The sequence below is a fragment of the Onthophagus taurus genome, chromosome 6 (assembly GCF_036711975.1).
Source record: "Onthophagus taurus isolate NC chromosome 6, IU_Otau_3.0, whole genome shotgun sequence".
Lineage (NCBI taxonomy): Eukaryota > Metazoa > Arthropoda > Insecta > Coleoptera > Scarabaeidae > Onthophagus > Onthophagus taurus.
This window is the reverse complement of record NC_091971.1, coordinates 29,527,482-29,549,692: the sequence shown is the minus strand read 5'-3', so window position 1 is coordinate 29,549,692 and position 22,211 is coordinate 29,527,482. Positions and strand designations below refer to the sequence as shown.

Sequence of the window (22,211 nt, the reverse complement as noted above, 5' to 3'; positions counted from 1 at the left end):
CTGTTCTTTTTGTTTCGTAAAAGCTGTTGAGATAATTTTCCTAAGTTCTTGAAGTCTTTAAATGTTAGTGCACGCACTTTGTAAGGTCTGCAGTGTTTATTTCTTCGGTTAGATCGTGCTAATCTAAAAATGTTTAACCAATCTTGTAGAGTATACACCGGAATGTGTTTCTTTTTTGACTCAATTGCACTATGCATGCTATCTGCTTCCATATAACTGTGTCCAGTTTCTAAAAATTTATGTTCGATTACATTGAGAGAAGTAGTTTGTACTAAATATAACAATAAACTAGCCACATTTTGGTTTCGATTCTGCCCTCCGCAAGTGTCAGAATAAAGAGCAAGTTCAGTAACAGTGGCAGGTAATTGTTGAATATAGTTGTACAAACAAGTTCCAATTTCTGAACTTCCCCTTTTTCCATTAAGCTCTGTCCAGGCAAAGCAAAAAGCGTCATTTAGACTCGGCAATTCATAAATAGTTAAATTGTATGTGCACAGTTTCCTACTATAGTACATAGGGCTTACTTCGCTGCAAGGAATTTGCAAAACACACTGTAAGTCGAAAGTACAGCACATAAAAGATTTATCCCCAGTGCTGCGCTCTTTATCTCTACCTTTAGCTTCATAACATTCTGTCTTTCTGCGTACATGTTCCACATATTCGACTGCATCCTTATCGTTGCTGTATTTGTTACAGATTGTGCATTGGTCTTTTTTTGGCTTATAAAATGACAGATTATAATTGTTACAAAAGACTCTTCTGTACGTTATTAGTGACACAGGGCTGATTCCTTCTTCCAAACATGCTTCAGTATAAAGAGAAAACATTTTAGAAATACTAAGGGTAGGTACTGGCGAGTGCTGCTTTTCCTTGTGTAATGGGATTCCATCACAGGGAAACTCTCGATATGATTCTTTATTTTTTCTAAGGCTTCAGGCTTTGTTTTATTTATAGGTTCCTTTTTACCTCTACCATCGGCTCCTACAAAAATCACACCATTACCTCTATGCTTAAATGCTTGTTCCACCATATTGCTTGAAATGGATAGTCTTTTGAAAAAAACTCTTGCAGATTCGAAACTTATTAGACACTACGCAGAGAAAATATCTCTTTGAGTCTTTACGAGCAGTACCTCCTTCTTTTCTTAATCTTCGCCGCTCCGGCGCGCGGCGGTGCACTTTCCACGTTGTTTAATATGAAATCTTTTCTTCTTTTATAATCAGACCCCCAAAAGTTTTTACAAATAGTCAGTCTACATTCTTCAGATATATTTTTGGTGCATTTAAATCTACATCTATCACAATTTACTTCTTTGGGTATTTTCTGCTCAGTCTTTAGTTTTTTACCACATTTTTCTTCCATTTAGATGGATTTGCTTGCCGCCACTGTGTTCGAGCTAGAATTTGCTTTCCTGTACTGCTACCCTCCACTTCCGAATAAACATTTGCTGCTTTCCCGTTTTCAGAATGTATTTCAGTTTTCTGTGATACAGTCACAACGTTCTCTAAAATTCAAGTACAGTAATTCGTGTTTAAAATATTTTTACCCTACACAGTATCAGTGAGATAATGTCAACTGAGTAAGACGTGCTTGTGCTGCGCTCCGCTGAAATTAGTCGTTAAATGGTGTACATTAGTTGAGTTTTGTTATATTATGGCTGGTAAAACGCGTTCAGCGGCCTTGTCTGTATCAGACAAAGATGATTTTGTTAAGTCGTGCATTATCGACATTGTTAAAGATAAAGACTTCTTAAAAATTTTGCGCGACACGATTTCGAAGGAGGTGGAACGTGTTTTTTCGGAAAAAGTCAGGTTCCTTCACGACCGGATCGAGCAACTGAGCCAGGAAAACATCGTACTGGTCGCGAGGTGTGACGACTTGGAACAATACTCGCGGCGATCCAGTGTGCGTATTCATGGCTTGAATAAAAGCCCTCCAAGTGAAGTTGAAAAATCGGTTCTTAAGTTGTTTAATGAAACTATGAACCTTAAAATCGATCAAAGTGCTATCGACCGATGTCACGCTGTTGGTCAGCAGACTAAACATGGACACAAACTGTCCTTGTCAAGTTTGTGAGTTACAGGGATCGGCGGATGGTTATGAATAATAGAAAACAGCTCAAGGGAAAGAAAATATCTATAGCGGAGGATTTAACTAGAGAGCGCTTCCGTTTGTATCGCGAGGCGGTTAACCGGTTTGATTTTAAGGCTGTCTGGACTCTGGATGGCTCGATTTTTGTAAATTACAAAGGAAACAAAACTAAGGTGAGGTCCCTCGGCGATCTGGATCAGCTAAGTGCCTCTCAGAGTAAATTACACGCAAATTAATTCTTCTATCTTGTTGTTGCAAGTAAGCTCTCCTTATATGCTTGTTAAGTTGCTTAAATTAAATCTATGGTTCTTCGCGCTACCCTTTGTTTTCGTTATATCTTTCATAAGTTTTGATTCTTTTTTTTTACTAATCCAGTTTATACCTAATTTTACTTACGTTACGTTACTTACGCGGTGCGCAGAGGCATTGTTCGCGGATTACTTTTGTACGTTATTACTGAATGCTTATTATAGAGTGGCTTGTTTGAATTATTATTTTTCTTTTATTTATTAATTTTTTTTTTTTTGTTGCTTTATTTTTTATTATTTAATTTTTTTTGAGTGTCTCTCTCATGGCTGCTTTTTGCGGCTTGGCTGTTGCTCACCTGAATGTCCGTTCACTCGTGGCTCATTTTGACTGTGTACGTCACGTTATCCTGGAAAATAACTTTTCAATGTTGGCTCTCAGCAGATATCTCTAGCGATCTGGTTAGCATCCCTGGCTATCGTCTCTATCGACAGGATCGTGTTGGTAGAGGGGGAGGGGTTGCAATATACGTACAGGACGGATTGAAATCTACTTTGCTGGAAAGTAGTAATTCAATTGAGCAATGCTGGATATCCTTCACTATAAATAAAATAAAAATTTGTTTAGGTGTCAGTTATAGATCTGAATTGCACAAGAAAAGGTTTTATATTGACGAGCTGGAAACCACGCTCTCCTTAATCCGTCCCTGCTATGATCTCTGTGTCTTGTGTGGTGACTTCAATATTAACTTGCTTGATTTGGCTGACGCATACTGCGATGAGTTTCTGACGATGCTTGGGAACTTTGATCTGTCATTAACCATTGATCAGCCGACTAGGATAACTGCCACTAAGTGTAGCCTAATTGATGCAATTTTCTGCAACTTACATGAACTTATCGTTGAGGCATATGTTGTTTCTGTCCACAATGTGAGTGATCATGAGCTCGTTTCTTGCAAGTTCAATTTATCCTTTGAGTCAACTGCCTCCTCCAGGTATGTTAGATCTCTGAAATATTTTGACCTGTCCCTTTTTTTGGCCTTCTTGCGGTCTCTTCCTTTTGACAATATATTTTACTTACGTGATATTGATGAGAAAGTAGATTTATTTAATTGTTTGTTAACTTTGGTTATTGATAGATTTGCCCCGCTGGTAAAGGTTTCTGGTGACCACGTCCCATGCCCGTGGCTTACTGATAGTGTTCGGCTTATGCGGGACTTAAGAAATAAAGCCCTTTCTAAATTTAAAAGAACAAAGAGTCTGGCCGATTGGAATTATTATAAGGATTTGAGGAATCTTGTGAATAATTCTATTAAAAATGAGAAGCGTGCCTATATGACTCAGGAAATCCAAAATTCTACTAATCCGTGGAAAGTGCTTCGTCGAAATAATTTACTAAAATTTCAGGATCATTCCTTGCCAAATAACTTAAAAAATTGTTCTGAATTAAACGACCATTTTTTGAAGACCCAGTGCTCTGGTGATTGTAGAGTTGATAATCTGATAAACGTTTACAATAACTCTAAGTTTGGCCCTAATATCTTTAAATTTAGCCTCATTTCCGAAAGTTCTATCATGAATGTATTGCGGGGCGTAAGGTCGAATGTTGTCGGCGCGGATGGTATTGGAATTCATTTTATTAAACTGGCTTGTCCTGTAATTTTATCTCATATAGTAAACATAATTAATACTTGTCTACTGGAGGGTGTTTTTCCTTCACTGTGGAAAAAGTCGATTGTCATTCCGGTACCTAAAGTGTCTAATCCCATTGATTTTTCTTCCTTGAGGCCCATAAGTATATTGTGTTCCTTGTCCAAGGTCCTGGAAAAGATTGTTAACAGCCAGCTGATAGACTTCCTGGACTCCGAGCGCATAATTCCGGTGAACCAGTCTGGCTTCAGGGAGGGACATGGATGCGAGTCTGCTCTGAATAACATAGTTGATGACATTGTCATAGCTACTGACTCCAATAAATTGACCCTGTTAGGATTGCTGGACTTTTCGAAGGCATTCGATACACTTAACCATAATTTATTACTGTCCATTCTTAAACATATTGGTGCCGACCCTGTTGCGCTGGATTTTTTCTCCAATTACCTTAAAGGTAGAATTCAATCTGTTTGTGTTGACGGTAACGTCTCGGGACCTTTGGAGATTGAGTCTGGGGTGCCGCAGGGCTCGGTATTGGGGCCCACCCTGTTTAAGATTTATACTATAAATTTTAGTAGTTTTGTTGATATTTGTAAAATTCATTATTATGCTGATGACACTCAGATCTACCTGTCCTTCCCTGAAAGCCATTTTGAAGAAGGACTTAATGAGTTCAAGCGTGATCTGTTTAGTATTGTCAGTGGGGCTCGAGAATACTGTCTAAGAATTAATGAAAAGAAAACTCAAATGATCCTATTTGGTCCTACTAAATTGAAAAAAATCTTTATCGACAGATTCTATCACATTTCGCTGGGAAATGTGCCTCTTCCTCTGAGTGGATCTGTTAGGAACCTTGGCCTGATTATTGATGAGTCACTAAACTTTAGGGAACATGTTAATATGCTGTTAAAGCGGGCATATGGCTCTCTGAGATTGATTTTCAGTAATCGACATTGCCTTGATAATTCTGTTAAAAAACTCTTGTGTGACTCTCTCGTCTTATCACATTTTAATTATTGTGACAACATATATGGTTCATTTATTGACTCCCGCCATCAGCAGAAGATTCAAAAGCTCCAGAATTCCTGTGTCCGGCTGATCTTTGGGTTGAGAAAGTATGATCATGTCTCTTTTGCTTTTAAGAAACTTAAATGGATGAATATGAAGTCGCGTCGGTATGTTCACAAAGCATGTTTTTATTATAAGATTATTACGGAGCGGAGCCCCCCTTATCTATTCGACAGAATTAACTTTAGAACGGACGTACACAATGTCAATATCCGGTTCAGGGGTAGGTTAACTCCTCCTTCCCATCGTTTGGAATTTTTTAAGAGATGCTTCTCATATCAAATTACATATGTTTATAATAATCTTCCTAAACATTTAGTGGGTCTACCCTTGAACCGATTTAAGAAATCTTTGCGGGACTGGGTTTTGGGTGTGTGACTGTGAGCTTGTGCTTGGTGGCCTCGGGGGATGAGATTCTTGTATGATGATTTTTTGGACACTCTATAGTATAGTATGTGTGGCTAACTATTGTGCATGTTCAACATTAGCCTATGACGGTGCTCAGTTGTCATTGAATTTTCTTTTTTTAGTTTATTATTGTTTTTGATTTGGGTTTGAGTGGTAGAACAGGTGTTACCTGAACTCCGCCTAAATTCAGGCTTTAATGTATTTTATTTTACTTTAGCATGTACTTATCTTTTTCTTTACCTTTGATTATACATACCTATATAATTTTTTTTTTTAAGTTTGTATTTGATGAAGCCTGAATAAAGTTATTATTATTATCAATGTGTACATAATTACAGAGTATAGAAAGTAAATTGAGTCATCTTGAAACAAAAAACTAACAAACACGTTTTTAGAGTCACTCTGTATTACGTTTACATGTAAGTAAAACGATAAATCGATGGTCTGTATTTACCTTCATCACTTCCAGAATATGGGCAATAATCTGGATCCTTTATAGAATCATCGGAGTCATAATCATTCGCATTTAAACATTCATGAGACCCCCCTGGATGTTCTAAAAGAAAGAGTAATTTTTATGAAAATTGATGTAATTACTGTATCAATATCACCATACCGCTAAATACAGATGACCCTATGTATGTATGTAGAGGGGTGCGTAATTTTTACGCGCACTTAGGCCCCAGTGGGCTCCTTGCTGAGATGACCCTATTTCAGCTGCAACTTCATCGGCAAGTAATTGTTGCTCACAATTCAACTTTGAAGATGCATTGCTAGCAAGATCCTCATTGTCTGCCACTAAAATTAAATTTATAACCTACAATATTCAGTACTAGTGACAAAAATTGATTACCTGATTCCTGCATGCTTTATCTTGTAAGAGCCACCAACAGCGCACCTCTTGACATTATTGAAAGCTTAACTTTCAGAAAAATCACTACTAACGGCTAAAACTAAAGTTAAACTTACGAAACTGATGTCTTGTTTTTGAGGTTAGGACAAACAAAAATTTTAAGTCCATGGTAAGTTAGATTAAATCTATATAATATAATCATAATTTTGTAGAAATTTTCTACAAAATTGCCACACTGCTGTACTGCTAAAATCAGCTAAGTGCACTTGTAAGATTTTTGCTGTCGCAATAGATTGGATTGAAATAGCAAAATACCGATAAGTGCAGTTAACTAATTTTAGCAGTAAATATTATATACCTATGGACGTAACCGCAATGTCAAAATTATAGCTCATCGTCTAAGTTACTGAGATAGCGGGAACTTTATGTTTCTCAATGGCAGTTACGCCCCCTAGCGGTCGAATTACGAACTTCAAAATAATTTCCAGCGATTTCTCTTGGTCACTTTGCTTATAAGGATTTTCTTCCCAAACCTCTAGGCCTTACCGTTCTAGAGATACAGCCGCTCCGTACGCTTAACGGGACACTGTATATCATAGGAATAGATTTCACGCTAGTACAAGTAGTGAATATTTGTTATTTAGCGTTTATTTTGGAAGAAAAAAATTATGGATTCTGATAAAGCAGGTAAGTATCTACTAATTTAAATATAATTTTTGTAATTGGAAAGTTTCGTTTTAGTATATTGAAATTCACGCGTAATATGAAATATTTTTTAGCTATAATTTGTGTTTAAAAAGGAATATGTTATACTACCAAGTTAGATCCTGTCATAATTCTTGATATAATCGAAAGTTTAAAGCTTTGAGTACTGACTAATCCAAAATTTTGTCGCGGAAAAGTACCTAATTATTTTTTTGAAGAAAACATATGAAAGTCTTTATTTATGTTAAGTGAATTTTTAAGCAGTCTTTTTTGTTTTAGGTTCACAAAGAACCTCGGGAACAAGAACTGTGACCCGTAAATACTTGTTCGACCGCATGCAGAGCTTTAATTTGCCTAATTTTGAAGAAAAACTGACTTTCTTGAATGAGGAACTTCTGTCATGCGGAGCGTACTCAGAAGAACAAATTAAGACCTTTAAATGCACCTTTTCTCACTTTAAAAGCCAATTAAGACAAAGGTGGTCAAAGGCTCAGAAGAAGAAAGGTGTTTTGCAAATACAATGATTCATGGCTTGAAGGAATTATTGAGATTCCCGCTGTTGTACAAAATCGGCCAGGCCGCCCAAGTAAGTTATTTGGACATTCAAGTGAAAGAACAAAAGAAGATCGTTCATGCTGCTCAGATTCAGTTGCCGAAAAGTGGAAAACGAAATGCTTCCGATATATTAAAAGAAATCACCAATACTAGTCCGAAACGTGCAACAAAATATAAGAGGGCATTTTCTGAAACAAGAAAAGAACAAACTGGCCCTCTTACACCATTGCAAGCATTGGCAATGTTTGTAGAAGCTGATTTAAGTCGTCGACAGTACGAAATAATTAGAAATACCAACAAAAAGTTCTTCCCTTGTTACAGCCTTTTACAAAAGACAAAACAAGAATGTTACCCACCGCCAGACCGAGGCATGCAAAGTAACAAGTGCCTGCGCTGAAAGCGACTTACAATCTTTAGTTGATCTAACCGTAAGGAGCCTGTCAATCTCCCTAGAAGAAGTCCTGATGACATTAAATGAGAAAGAACAATAATAATAATAATAATGTTTATTAACCCATAGCACCATTATAAACCCCAATAACAAAATACTTAAAAACTAAAATAAAACCAAAATGAAATGCCATGAGTTAAAAATGACCACGTCAGCATTCCCAGTGGGTCAGCTGTTTTTCATTGGTCCTTTTTCTACATTTTGTATAAATAAACTTAAACTTCATGACGGCAAACGGAAATAGAAAGACTAGTTGTTACCAAAAACTTAAAATTAATACCAATTATACATAATAGTAAGACTAGCTTTCTAGTAAATAAGAAGAGCTAAGACAAGGAAAGGAGAAGAAACACGAAAAAACAATAAAAGAAAGAAAAAAGAGAAAAAACAAAAAAAAAAAAAAAATTGATTCATATGTCATCACAATTCTGCTCATTCAATAACTCAGACCTATATATCACCCTGAAAACCCGCTCAGATTCCTGCAAGACCGAAAGTGGACAGTTATTCAACAAATTAGGCACACAATACGTGAAAGATCTTTTAAAAATTTCCAGTCGATGCTGGGGTATTGTTAACGTATGTCTGTGCCTAATATTAATATTATGAACGTCTGTTCGAAATTGAATTTTGTTGTATAAATATGGTGGACATTTGGTAGTCAAAACCTTATGGTAGAGGCAAGCAGAGTGAAGGGCCCTACGACGTGACATATTCAACCAGCCCACCCATTTTAAGGTGTATGAGATACTCGCATATTTCCTAATGCCATAAATAAAACGTAAGCACGCATTCTGAACTCTTTGAATTCTTACCTTGTGAATATTATCAATACAAGGGCCATATAATACATCACCGTAATTAAAGATCGAGAGAACCAGGGCGTCACACAAGCGTATCCGCAGTTGCTGTTCCAATAAATGCCTACTATTATAGAGCAATTTTAACGCTGCATATGCACGACGCAGTAGACTACCAATGTACGAGTCAAATCTAAGTTTACTGTCAATAATGATACCCAAATTCCTTGCACTTTCAGCAACCTGCAAAACATCAGAGTCAATTTTCAAGCTCAACCCATCCCTGACTTCGTCCAAAACACCCCGGCTCCCAAAGACCATCACCGATGACTTAGATGGATTTATCCTTAAGCTGTGCTCATTAGCAGTATTGACCAAGGCCTTCAAGTCAGCATTAATATTACTTTCAGCCACAGCTAGATTTGATGTTGAAAAAGTGTAGTATAATTGAATATCATCAGCATACATGTGCGCAGTACAGTGCTTTACAGCCAAACACAGTTGGGAAGTATAAATTGAAAACAGAATTGGGCCAAGAATAGAACCCTGCGGCACACCCGACACGACCTCAACTTGTGCAGATAACTCACCATTACAAGCTACTCGCTGTGAACGGTAACAAAGATAATTCTGAATAAGATTGAGAGCAGACCCCGGCAGTCCAATATGCCCAAGCACTTCAACCAGCAGCGAATGATGCAAAGTATCAAAAGCTTTGGAAAAGTCAAGCAAGACCAGAGCCGTGGCCAACCCGTCATCGATACCACGTAGAACATCATCCGTGATATCCAAAAGAGTCGTAGTGCAGCTATACCCAGAACGGAAACCCGACTGCAAGCTAGGTAGTATACAATGCGCATTTAAATGTGACCACAACCTAGTGGACAATAATCTTTCAAATACTTTAGAAAAGACCGGCAAAATACTTATAGGCCTAAGATCCTGCAAACAAGCAACCGTTCCAGTTTTAGGTACAGGTTTAACAAGAGCACCCCTCCACTGCCTCGGATAGACCGACCCCTCGATGCAAAAGTTGATAATGTGGCACATGTACGGCAGTGTCACCGGAGAACTTAATAAAAGCATCTGCTTCGTAACTCCATCACTACCAACAGCATTTGTTTTAATTCGATTAAGCGCTTCCAAAACCTCTTCCTCAGAAACTAAAGAAAAGGAAAATTCTGTAGAAACAGAAGATAATCTATTAGTATTGTAGAAGTGCAATAAGTTGGGATCACAATCATGTTGATTTTGAGAGGAAAGAAAAAAATTATTAATATCATCAGCATTTCCCACAGTAGACGGAATTGACTTCGTTTTAAGAACAAGATAGCCTAACGATAATATGTAAATGGGGTTGTGACGGATCTCAGCAATCTAAGTACAAACAAAAATTTGAAAATGATGCTGACTCAGATGCTAATATATTTCATTATATTTAAAAAAGAAAATACCACTGACACCATTACCTTTCTTCATAGAGCTGTTCAAAACAATGTTGTTCCCAACTCATTCAAAATAAAAATTCCGAAACAATTTAATCATATGAAAACTGAATTGGAGACAAAACTTATTAGAAGAAACCTCAAACTACAATATAGGAAGATCACACAACATGACATCATACTCAAATTTCTCCATCGAAACTTACAAAATTACCGAGGAAATTTCATGGAAATCTCAGGAGAGTAAGAAAAGAAAAAAACGTAAGCTTGATCGTTTAATTAAAGACAAACATAACGATCATAATCAAAAACTTAATAACCTTAACAAGAAAAAGAAAATGGTTAACCTTCCAAATAAAACACCTACACCTCATTTTACTGTTAAAAGATTAGATTCTGATAGCCCAACTTTAACTATTCCTTTGGAAGACTTAGACAATATTGTTACCACCCCCGAGCGTGAGGTGGTAAGAGGCCCCCGAGTATATTCTCGGAGAAGGGTATTCTCCTCGGGTCCACTCTTTATAGGAGCCTCGTAACGTGGTCAAGTGTGTCAAAAGACAATGGGGAAAGGATCAAGCGGCGGATGTCAAAAAAACAAAATACAAAAGATCAATAAAAACTTTGAATTAATTAATGAGATACTTTAATTTAATTTCTTTTAAACACAAATCAAATAAACAAAAAAAAACAGTAAATATTTCTATCTCGTACTCACATAATGGTTTTTGGGTTGATTGACACCTTTTTCTTCTCTTATTTTTCTCTTTTAATTTCTTTTAGTCTTTTTCCACTTTTCATTCCCACACTTTACCCATGCCTCTACTCTAACTCTCGACCACACTCCAACTTCTTCTTCTCTCTAACTCCTCCCGTCTGTCTGCTCTTTTCGCGAGTCCCTCATCCGTTGTCCCCACTCCCAAAATATTTCTGTACTTCCCCGAATTAAATATAGATATCTTTTCTGACTTGTTACAATATCTCTTTTGCACCACGTTTCACTAATTTGAGCGATACTCTGTTGGATAAGGAAGATATAAGCGTGTTGGAATTAGGACACAAATTTCCCTTCCCTCCCTCACTAAACCTCATGAGTTAGCCATAAAAGTTGAATCCCAGTTGCTTAGAAATCCTAACCTCAAACAAATTTTTATTGAAAATAAATCCACAATTCAGAATGTAAACAAATATTCTAATGTGAACCACTCAGTTCCACACTTTAAATATAAAAACATCCTCACAAATATTAAAAAATAAAATTAGGGATAACAACTTGATAATTACTCTCGATGACAAAGGAGCGGGAACTGTCATTATAGATAAAGACAGCTATATATCAAAAACTGAAATCTTTTCCTCGAAAACAATATAAAAGAAATTAAGAATAACCCAACCAATAAATTCAATAACACTTTCAAAAAATTTATTAAAGATAACTCAACCTTATTAACTAACTTCAATTTAAATTCTTTTAACTCCATTCAAATGAATCCCCTTATCCCTACATTGAAAAGCCTTATAAAGCTGCATAAGCAAGATAAAACCATAAGACCTATTATCAGTAATGTGAATACTCCAACTAGCAAAATTTCCAAGCTAATACAAAATTTTCTATATACATATTTTCAACACACCTTCAAATATACTGTTAGTAACTCTTCCAGTCTCATCCATAAACTAAAGAACTTCCAACTAAATAAAAATAGCACACTTCTTTCGTTTGACATAAAAAACCTCTACGCTAATATTCCAATACACCAAACCCTTCTTATAATAAGAAAACATCTCATTGATACTCAAAATCTCACTGGTTTGAATATTTTGGAAATTGATTGCTTCTTGGAATTGCTTGGTTTAGTATGTAAACAAAATTTCTTCTCCTTCAATGATAAATAATATTACACCATGAGTGATGGACTTCCAATGGGTTCTCCCATTTCAGGAATACTTTCTGACATTTATGTCAACTCTTTTGAATTGTTTTCTGATAAATATAAACTTTTTACTAATGACATTGCCTTTTATTCAAGATATGTGGATGACATATTTATTGTTTTTAATGGGAATCTAGCGAAATTACATGCACTTTTTAATATCTTCAATAACATAAATAATTTAACTTTTACCATAGAAAAAGAAGAAAATCTTACTTTAAATTTTTTAGACCTACAAATTACTAAAGATAGCTTTAATCAACTTTTGAATTTTAACATCTATAGAAAACCTACAAGTACCGACAATATCATTCCAAAACACTCATTTACATGCAATCAGCATAAATATGCAAGCTTTAGGTATTTCTTCAACAGACTTTATAACAGTCCCCTCAATTCAGAAAATGTTATCTCAGAAATCAAGAAAATTGTAAAAATAGGTCTCAATAACCATTTTTCTTTAACTGAAATACAAAACATCTATTTTAAAGTCCATAACTCATACATTAACAATATAATTTACCCACATGCCAAGCTTAACAACTTTACATCAGCCTACCTTATCAACCTTCCTTGACTAAAATACTTGCAAAAAATCTAGATAAATTTTTAATAACCCCTGTCTTTGTTTCCGAAAATAAAATATATAAACATATATTCAATAATAAACACAGATATAAAGAAAGTGAACTGAGTGGGGTTTATAAAATAACATGCCCAGAATGTAATATGGTCTATATAGGCCAAACTGGTAGAAATATACACATTAGATTTAGAGAACACTTAACAAAACATAATTCTGCAGTTTTTAAACATATTGATAGTCTTAAACACAACATAAAGTTTGAAAATGTTAAACTTATCAAGAATATAAGGGAAATGGACTTAATTGAAGAATTTCACATACATGACAATAATTATAATAACCTTTTAATGAATGATATAACAGATATTAACCCATATAGATAATTCATTAAATACATTTGATTTTCAAATTACACATTCAACGCATACGCCATTTCAGTTTAACAAAATAATAATCTCTTACTTCAGTCTCCCAAAGTTGATACTACATAATAGATCTATCAGTTTTCAAATATAAAAATTCTATAGATTCAGTAAGTTGCATTCACTAAATCACATGTACAGTCTTTCATCTTCTCTTTTTACAGTTTGATTCAAAAATTTTTACGTTATAACCAGTAAGTCAGCTTTTACATTACCTATAAGACACGTGCTCTGACTCCATTTCATTTGTTTTTCAGAATTTTATTTATTAAGAAATAACAAAATAATTTAAAATATGACATGCTCTTCAAGCTATAAATAATTTTTATCACATTTTTCATTTACGAAAATTTTTCAAATTTGTTCAGGAATTAAACTAAGCTCCTAAAGGAATACGCCTAAATGTTGACAAAAGTAGAAATGAATTTCTTTTAATTTCTTTTGATATCTTTTAATCCTTTTGATTCCCTAAATGTTAGTTTTTGCTCCTTAATTGTTTTTACTCTTTAGTTAATTTGTTAAATTAATCTGATAATATCATGGTATTTTCAGTCGTGCCTGAAGAAGGAAAGAAATTTCCGAAACATATGTAGCACTGAAAAACTAATAAAATTGCCTCATCGTTAAACATAGTTTAATTATTTAATATATTTCAGAGCTGTTTCGTCCCTCTACGATTGGTTTGTGGCCAAGATGAAAAAAAGATTGTATGGGAAAACCCGACACCCTCTTCTCCATGATATTTCCGGCCAATTAGGTTTCGTTTCGTAAAAGAGTACCGTCATAACGGAAGAAGAAATTAATTATGTCAAAAACTCTATGATTCACTAACGGTAACAGAGGTTTATTTAAATGGGGAAAAATTATTAGTGAAACAATCATTCATCATGACAATAGTAGACGGTAAAGTCTGCAATGCTGCCACAGGCCGAAATCCACAAGCCGGTGCTACATATGCGGTGCAACTTCTAAGGATTTCAACCGATTAGATGTTAAAAAAAGATGTAAATCCTGAAGCTATTGAGTTTGGACTTTCGGTTCTACATCTTTTCGAAAGCATCCTCCACTTGGCGTATAAATTGCTTGTAAAAAAATACAAAAAGAGGAAAACAGAAGATTTTTTAAAGATCCTCAGTTAGCTTCTGATATAACGGGTATTAATCATGAACTAATATACAGATTAAAAGTCATACTAGAAACGATTTCGAGTGGACATATAATCGATCCTGTAAAATACGATAAATATGCACTAGATACTGCTCGCTTATATGTATGTCGATCTATATCCTTGGCATCCTATGACACCAACAACGCACAAAATCCTTATGCAAGGTGCAGTTATAATAAAAAATGCATTGTTACCCATTGGGCAGCTCTCCGAAGAGTCCGCGGAAGCTCGTAATAAGCATTTCAGGTCATACCGCCAAGACTTCGCTCGAAATATTCTAGAGACAACAGCAACAGAAACATTTTTAACCCGGCTTCTTTTGACTTCGGACCCTCTGTTAAGTAGCATGACAAGGGTAAAAAGTAGAAAACTTAATTCTTTCTTGCCAGAAACAATTGCTCTACTTATGCCTGCGAATCCGAATGAACTTGGTCATTCTTCAGAAAGCGAAGATGCACATTTGTCTGAAAAATTATAGATTTTTTAATGTTTTCTTTTTGTTTTGAATAAATACGTCTCGATTTAATATTAAAACCTTTGTTTCATTTACTAATATCGTTTAGAATCAATATCGAACATAAAATAATTTTGGCCGCGTAGATCGTTCACATACCCGTATGTGCGCCGTTAACATTTGTAACACCATAAAAATAATCGGCATAACGTTAACTACTCGTCGTACTACATATGAGACTTTTATTGTTATTATTGCTCGAATATTTGTATTCATTTAAATATTGTATTGGAAGTAGCTAACTAACAAAAGATGGCGCTAGTGGGAAATTAGAAATTTATATTGCACGGAGTGATAATCCGACTCTGGAATTGACAGCTTAACTTTATCAGGAGGTGATTATACAATTATTCTGGCAAGTAAGTTTTATTCATAGAAAATAGCTTCGTAGAAATGCAACTCTCTAAACAAAAACTTCGTACTAAAAATTGAACGCATATGGCGCCATCTGTTGCGGATATTTTGGAATTATTCAGCTAAGAACCGAACCACTAGAATACGGGTTGGATGGGGTTTATATATAAAAGCTCCAACCACAGAATAACTGTTTGAAAAGTGTTTGGAGCCACTATGTGGCTATACATGTATATCTATAAACAAGGACTGCATCATATGACATGTGAGATTGCATCTGACGACCTTCCAACAACTTATAACTTTAGCTGAAACAAAGCTATAATGTCAATTATAATCTAATTATTTAATCATACCATTATTACTTTATTATACTCTTACCGAAAAATCACTTTAAAATGACGTTTTCATCTGTCGATCTGTCATTCTTGAACAAACTTCAACTTTATAATTGTAAAAGGTGAAGTTAGCGGCAAATTTAAAAATATAACACGAATTGGAATCTATACTTTTTAAATTAAAAGAATGATACTGGTAATAATTGTTATTACTGTCTCTCATCATTCCCACTATTAATAATAAAGTTGTCAGTTTAATTAAATTATTTCAGTATAGACGCTAATGCCATCTTACGGGGGATTTCGACATACAATCAGTCCCAAGTTCTCCTATCAAAGATCCCTGGGGCGGTTTTATTCTGTCAGGTAACGCTAACAGACTTTTTATTTGAAGATGAATATACCGGGCCTTAGTTACAGGTATAACTAACATTAAACTTACATTATCAATGTAAATAAATACAGAATTGAGTTACCAACCTAAAATTTCGTTTTATACACCACCAACGTAACAACCATCTCAAATGAGAACGTAAAACAACTTATTACTTATTAATCAATTCAAATACATTCACCAGATAATACTTTACGTTTTATTCTTCCTTTCCTCTTAATTAAGAATTCAAAACCCGTTTCAATTGCGTATTCACCTTAAGTTTCGAATTCTCGACTTTGTACCGAAGATTAAACGTTGCTAATTTCATATCATAAAGAAGAGTACTGTCAAAAAGTGACAGTAGTGTTTTGTATTTTATGTTGTTAAGGTTAAAAATTAAAAACTTTTAACACATATAGTTTAAAAAAAGGAGAATTAGATAGTGAAAGTGGAGAAATAGAAAACAGTGTGAGAATAAAAAACTAACGGTTTCTGTAATGTATTGGTTTCGTTTTTGGGATGAGCGATCGAAAAACAATGATCACTTCGAGGTTAACTTTAAGAAATCGTGAATACAAGCATTTTAAACATATCAAATGGAGAAACTATGTAATAAATCCTCTATTGATTATCATTCCGTAAGAAAAACGTAAAAAACGGACAAAGGGAAAGGATAAGATAATTATTTTAAGTGCCATATAAACAAACTAATTTTTAAACTTTTATTAAAAAGTTTATCAATTCCAATAAAATCAAGACAATTTTATTTTGATATTATTAAGTAGTCATTGTACATTTAAAAGAAATAAGATATGGATGTTGACAATGTGTTATTATTGAAACCACATAAACATTTAAGACGATTTGATGGTCGGAAGTTAATAAGAAGACGAGCAGCTTGTAGTATTTATAAAAAAGGAATCATTCTAGTGTTACTCATTTGTATATTATCAATTTTGTACTATTTTCAATATATATCAAAAGCATCATTTTCTGGGTAAGTTTTTTAAGAACATTTCAAATTTTTGTTTCATGCTTTTATGATTAACAACCTAACTCTTATTGTTTCGTAGGTGTTAAACATTTCTCCATAGTACACCTTTTGTTCATACAGTTATATTTATTATATTCTGTAAGAAACCAAATTTAATTCAATCTATTTTATTGTAAAACAACATGCATAATGAAATTGCCTATATGATGCAGTTACTTTAATTTTAGTACTTTAAATTTTGGTGAATACTCAAAATTTTGTTCTGTTAAAGAATCTGTATATTTTCATCAGAAATTATTGGAAGGAATCTTGTTAGAATAAAAGCTTAAAACTGAAAAAACTTTTATTTGAGAGATATTAAATTATCTGGGGTGCCATTTATTGACAAAATTAAATAAACTAAATTTGTATTGTATAGCTTTAGAAGCTTTTGATAAGAATTAAATGCAAAAAGAAACGCAGATAATAATAATAATAATAATGATCTTTATTTCGCTAAAATACAAAAAAAAAAATACATAAAATTCTGTATTGCAAAACGTCCGAAAAAAAAAAATATAATAAGTTTGAGTTTAAAACAGTTTATGTAGGGAGGAAGAAAAAATAGAAAAATAATTGCAGAATCGAAAACCTTAACCTCTCATATAATTTAAAAACTCATTTTCACTGTAGAAAGCGCCTTCAATAAGTACTTTCTTTAAGTCCTTTTTAAAAATAGTTGTAGGCTTTTGTAACCATTGCTTGGGAAGAGCATTTAACAAATGACGGTGACCGTATCTTGTCATAGTTGTTTTCATGCGGCAGTACGGTATGGCGACTTGTGTACCATTTCTTAAATTTATCTGAGTGTCCTCTTTTCTGCATGTTAATGAAGGTAATTCTATTTTAGCCTTGCAAAGTTGTTGGTAGATGTACACGGATGGAAGTATAAGTACATTATATTTTTTAAATAGGGGCTTACAGTGAGTTCTTTGATGCGCCTGTTCAATTATTCTTAGCGCCTTTTTCTGCAGTATGAAAACAGGCATTGTATGACCAGACGCTCCCCAAAGGCGTAGTCCGTAGCTCATCTTGCTGTGGAAAAAAGCAAAGTAAGCGGTTCTAGCAGCAGAGGCGTTTATTATTTGGCGAATTCTTAAAATAGCGTAAATGGCAGATGACAGTTGTTTCACCAATATGTTGCTATGATCTTTCCAAGTGAGTCTACTGTCCAAGTTGATACCTAATAGTCCGACGGTGTCTTTTGCTTAGTGTTATGATTAGTAGTCAAAGTGATTACTTCGGTTTTGTCATCATTTAAGGTCATTTAAGGTTATTACTGAACCATTCAGCAGCCTCCTTCAGAGCACAAGCTGAGCCACTCTCTATCAAAGTTGTATCATCTGCATAGAGTATGGCTTCAGATGAAATATTTTCAGGTAGATCGTTGATATATAAACAGAAGAGAAGTGGCCCCAGCAGCGATCCCTGCGGTACTCCGTTTACCACAGGTAAACAGGAACTCATTTCACCGTTGAGGCTGACCGCCTGACTCCTATCTGTTAGGTATGAAGTAATCAGTTTCAGTGGTCTTGCACGTATACCATATTTTTCCAGCTTGGCAATGAGAAGAGTATGTTGAAAGGAATCAAAAGCTTTTGTTAGATCACATAGGATCGCTGTTGTTTCATCTCCATTTTCCATAGCTTCCCAAACATTATTAAGGAGAGCCTCCACAGCATCAATTGTGCTTACACCTTTTCTGAAATCAAACTGTTTGCTGCTGAGATAAGATGTTAATCTGTCTAGTAGTGTCTTCTCAACACTTTTGAAAATATTGGTAATATGGAGATCGGTCTATAATTAGAGCAACTTGACTGTTCTCCTTTTTTATAGATTGGTGTTACCCTTGCAATCTTCATTACTCTTGGTACAACACCTTCTTCATAGCACGAATTTATTACATTAGCTAAAGGAGCAGATATTTGGTCGGCACTGTACTTCAGAATTTTAGTGTTTAGAAAGTGTATGTCCATTGAACTTTTGCATTTCAAATGTGACATGGTTTCTTTAATTTCATTTGGAGTTACGGGTGTGAGGAACATGGAATGACTCTGAGATTTTATTTTAGCAGCAGCTGAAGCTCCAACGTTACATGCATTGTTGCCGATGCTTGCGAAAAATGTGTTTAGCTCATCCTTCGATGGTTGATTATCCGTTGTCCTCTTATTCCTTTGAATTTCGCCGTTGATACCTCTCCACATCCCAGCTTGACGATTACCTGACTCTTGGATACTTTTAATATATTGATCCCTCTTACGCTCTTTCGCAAAATAAATATAAAAATCTTTGTAACTCTTTAGAATTTCTTTTAAATCTTCACCGCCACGGGCGTTATAAGTTTCTTGTATGAGATTTAATGTTTCTTTCACCTGCAGAGTTTGAGCATCCATTACATATTGTTTTCTTTTACGTGGTCTTTGTTGAATTGGGAAAGCGATATTTACGAAGTGTAAATATAAATTTAGAAAAACATCGTGTTTGTTTTCAGCCCCTACTGTATTAAAAACAGTGTTCCAAGTTTCATTTTCCAATAAAGTTGTGAACTGCAATTGTCCGTATTGTGTTAAACGTCGCATTCTGGTTTTGGTGTTGACTACTGGAATAGTTGGTAAGTTTAAAACGATTCCATGATGGTCAGAGATTCCAGATTTAAGAATGTTAATGGTGTATAGATCGACATTCGTGAATATGTCGTCAATTGAGGTTCTAGTCGTTGTTCGAGTCGTTACAGACTCTCTTGTGTATTCAGAGGTAGTTGACTTTAAACCCAAGCAAGCCATAGTATTAATGAGTTCCCGTGTAGCCCCATTGAATATTAAAGTGTCTATGTTGAAATCTCCTGTTATGCCGATTTTGGTTTCCGGTTTAAATTTTTGCATTAGACCCAATGTTACCATTTCTACTTTTTCAAGAAATATATTTAAATTAGCATTTGGAGATCTGTACGTAGTCATGATGATTATATCCAACTGCGTTAAATAGATTCCAGCTATCTCACATTCCATTTCAATTGAAGTTTTCAATTTCGATATACTTGTAGTCATTACGAACATATATACAGACTCCGCCAGCTTTATGCTGTGTTCTTATAAAGCAGCAGGCTTGTGTGTAGGAATCTATGTCAAACATTTTTGCATTTGATGCATTTAACCAGTGTTCGTTAATGCAGAGAATGTCAATTTTATTTGTGTGTGCGATAACTTCTAAAGCTTCAACTTCATTTGAAAGCCCCTGTATATTAATATGCATTATATTTAACATATTATATGGCATATCATAGCGATTTTTTGCATATGTGTTGTTCGCGATTTGTTATTGAATTTGAACGTTTTTCTTGCGCAGGTCAAAAAACCGCCTAACGTAGGCGCCCTGTGGCCATAGGTGATTTGTATGACCACCTTGTCTGTATGTATGTAGGAAAGCGGAGGGTATGCTACACATACAGCACCTAGGCCCCAACGGGCCCCTTGTACATCCTCCTGCACTCTGTCCGGCTACATCAACCAGCCTAAGGAATTTCTGAAGGCTAGGATACAGCTCAGAGGTGTGTTCCTGATGCCATCTGTGGTCGGCCATTCCTCTCCGAAGTCTCTCATTTTGAGGTCTTGCAGAGTGGGGCATTCACACCGTCTCTTCGCTCTCTTTACAGAGGCGACAGAGAGGACTAACAGCAAGCTTAAGGTTATAAAGATGCTTGTTTACCTTACAGTGACCCGTGACAAGTCCCGTTATAGTTCGTACAGCGTTTCTACCAAGCCTTACGAAAGACGAGGCTGCCTCTGCTGAAGGATAATGTAATACTTCCTTAGACAGATGGTAGCCCTTAACACTATCCCACCAATTCATACACTTTTTGTGGGTAAAATCATTGATTATCTCAATCTGTGTTGATAAGGACGGAGCGATTATCGGTTCAGCGAACATGGCGCTCGCTTGGCAGACCTTTTGGCAAGCCTATCAGCGTGCTTGTTACCTGAACAAGTCGAGTATCCTTTTATCCATTGAAGTATAACACAGTTATGCACTGCAGCCTTCTCCAATGTCAGATGACCACCCATAACAAGTCCTGAGGTTATTGTTATTCTACTCAGGGCCAAAATAGCTTGTCTACTGTCAGTATAAATTGTAAAAGTCTTACCTACCAAGTTGGATCTGACAATAACGACAGCGGCAAGTTGTATGGCGATTAACTCCGCCTTTATGACGGTGGTACTTTTACCTAGAGGTTCAGATACGTGGAGTCGGAGATCATACGAGAAAACTCCGGCTCCAGCTCCTTCCCGTCTCTTTGAACCATCAGTGTAGATTTTAAGGCTGTTTTTTTACCTCTATTTCTGTGGAACTTGGGTGGGTGAGATATTTTTTTCGTAAAAATGTGTTGTAGGGGTGTGGAGTCCGTTGCACAATCCAGAATTGGTGAGTAGTCCACCATTTCATTCCAGAGATTGGCATTTTTACTATTTCTCTCACCCATTAGAATTCCTGCTGCTCGCAGTCGAATCATGGTCACCAATGCCACCTCTTGGATGAACAAACGAAGTGGCGTTAGGTTCAGCATGTTTTCCATGGCTGCAGTGGGGGTAGTCCGCAGCGCACCTGTAACATACAAACACGCAAGCCTCTGTACTTTATTAACTGCAGCAGTGGATGTAGACTGTAAGGTCTTTGACCACCATACTACTGCACCATATGTAAGCATAGGTCTGATTACAGCCGTGTAAATCCAGAGGGCAATTTTGGGTAACAAACCCCATGTCTTACCTATAGCCCACCGGCATTGACCGAATGCAACGTGCGCTTTTTTTTACTCTATTATCATTAATATTTCTATGTCATTTTATTGTCAAGTGTGATGCCCAGATATTTAACTTCTTTAGACAATACCAATGGAGTATTGGCAAGGGATGGCATTCTGGGCTTGCCAACCTTCCTCATCCGTGTGAAGAGAATCAACTCTGTCTTCTTAGGATTCACAGAGAGTCTTTGTTCGTCACACCAAGTCTCTATCAATTTGAGAGCTACTTGCATCCTATCAAACAGCACGTTTATATACTTGCCTTTGACGAGAATGGTTAAATCATCTGCGTAACCAACTGTGGTAAAGTTGGCTTCAGCGAGGAGGTTCAGGAGGCTATCCAGGGAGAGATTCCACAAAAGTGGGGACAGTACACCTTGTGGACAGCCTCGAGTAACTCTTCCTTGAAGACTGGCA

At 35.6% G+C, this 22,211-nt stretch overlaps 1 protein-coding gene across 1 annotated transcript in view; it reads left to right on the top strand.

Moving 5' to 3' along the window:
- The first annotated feature begins 16,298 nt into the window (after window positions 1-16,298).
- The window catches only part of LOC111419564 (N-deacetylase and N-sulfotransferase sfl), a 55,267-nt gene continuing 49,354 nt past the window's right edge, over window positions 16,299-22,211 (top strand). The window contains exon 1 of the mRNA XM_023052390.2: window positions 16,299-16,960. Within this exon, the coding sequence (XP_022908158.1) occupies window positions 16,776-16,960 (185 nt within the window). The 5' untranslated portion in view covers window positions 16,299-16,775. The remainder of the gene's footprint in view (window positions 16,961-22,211) is intronic.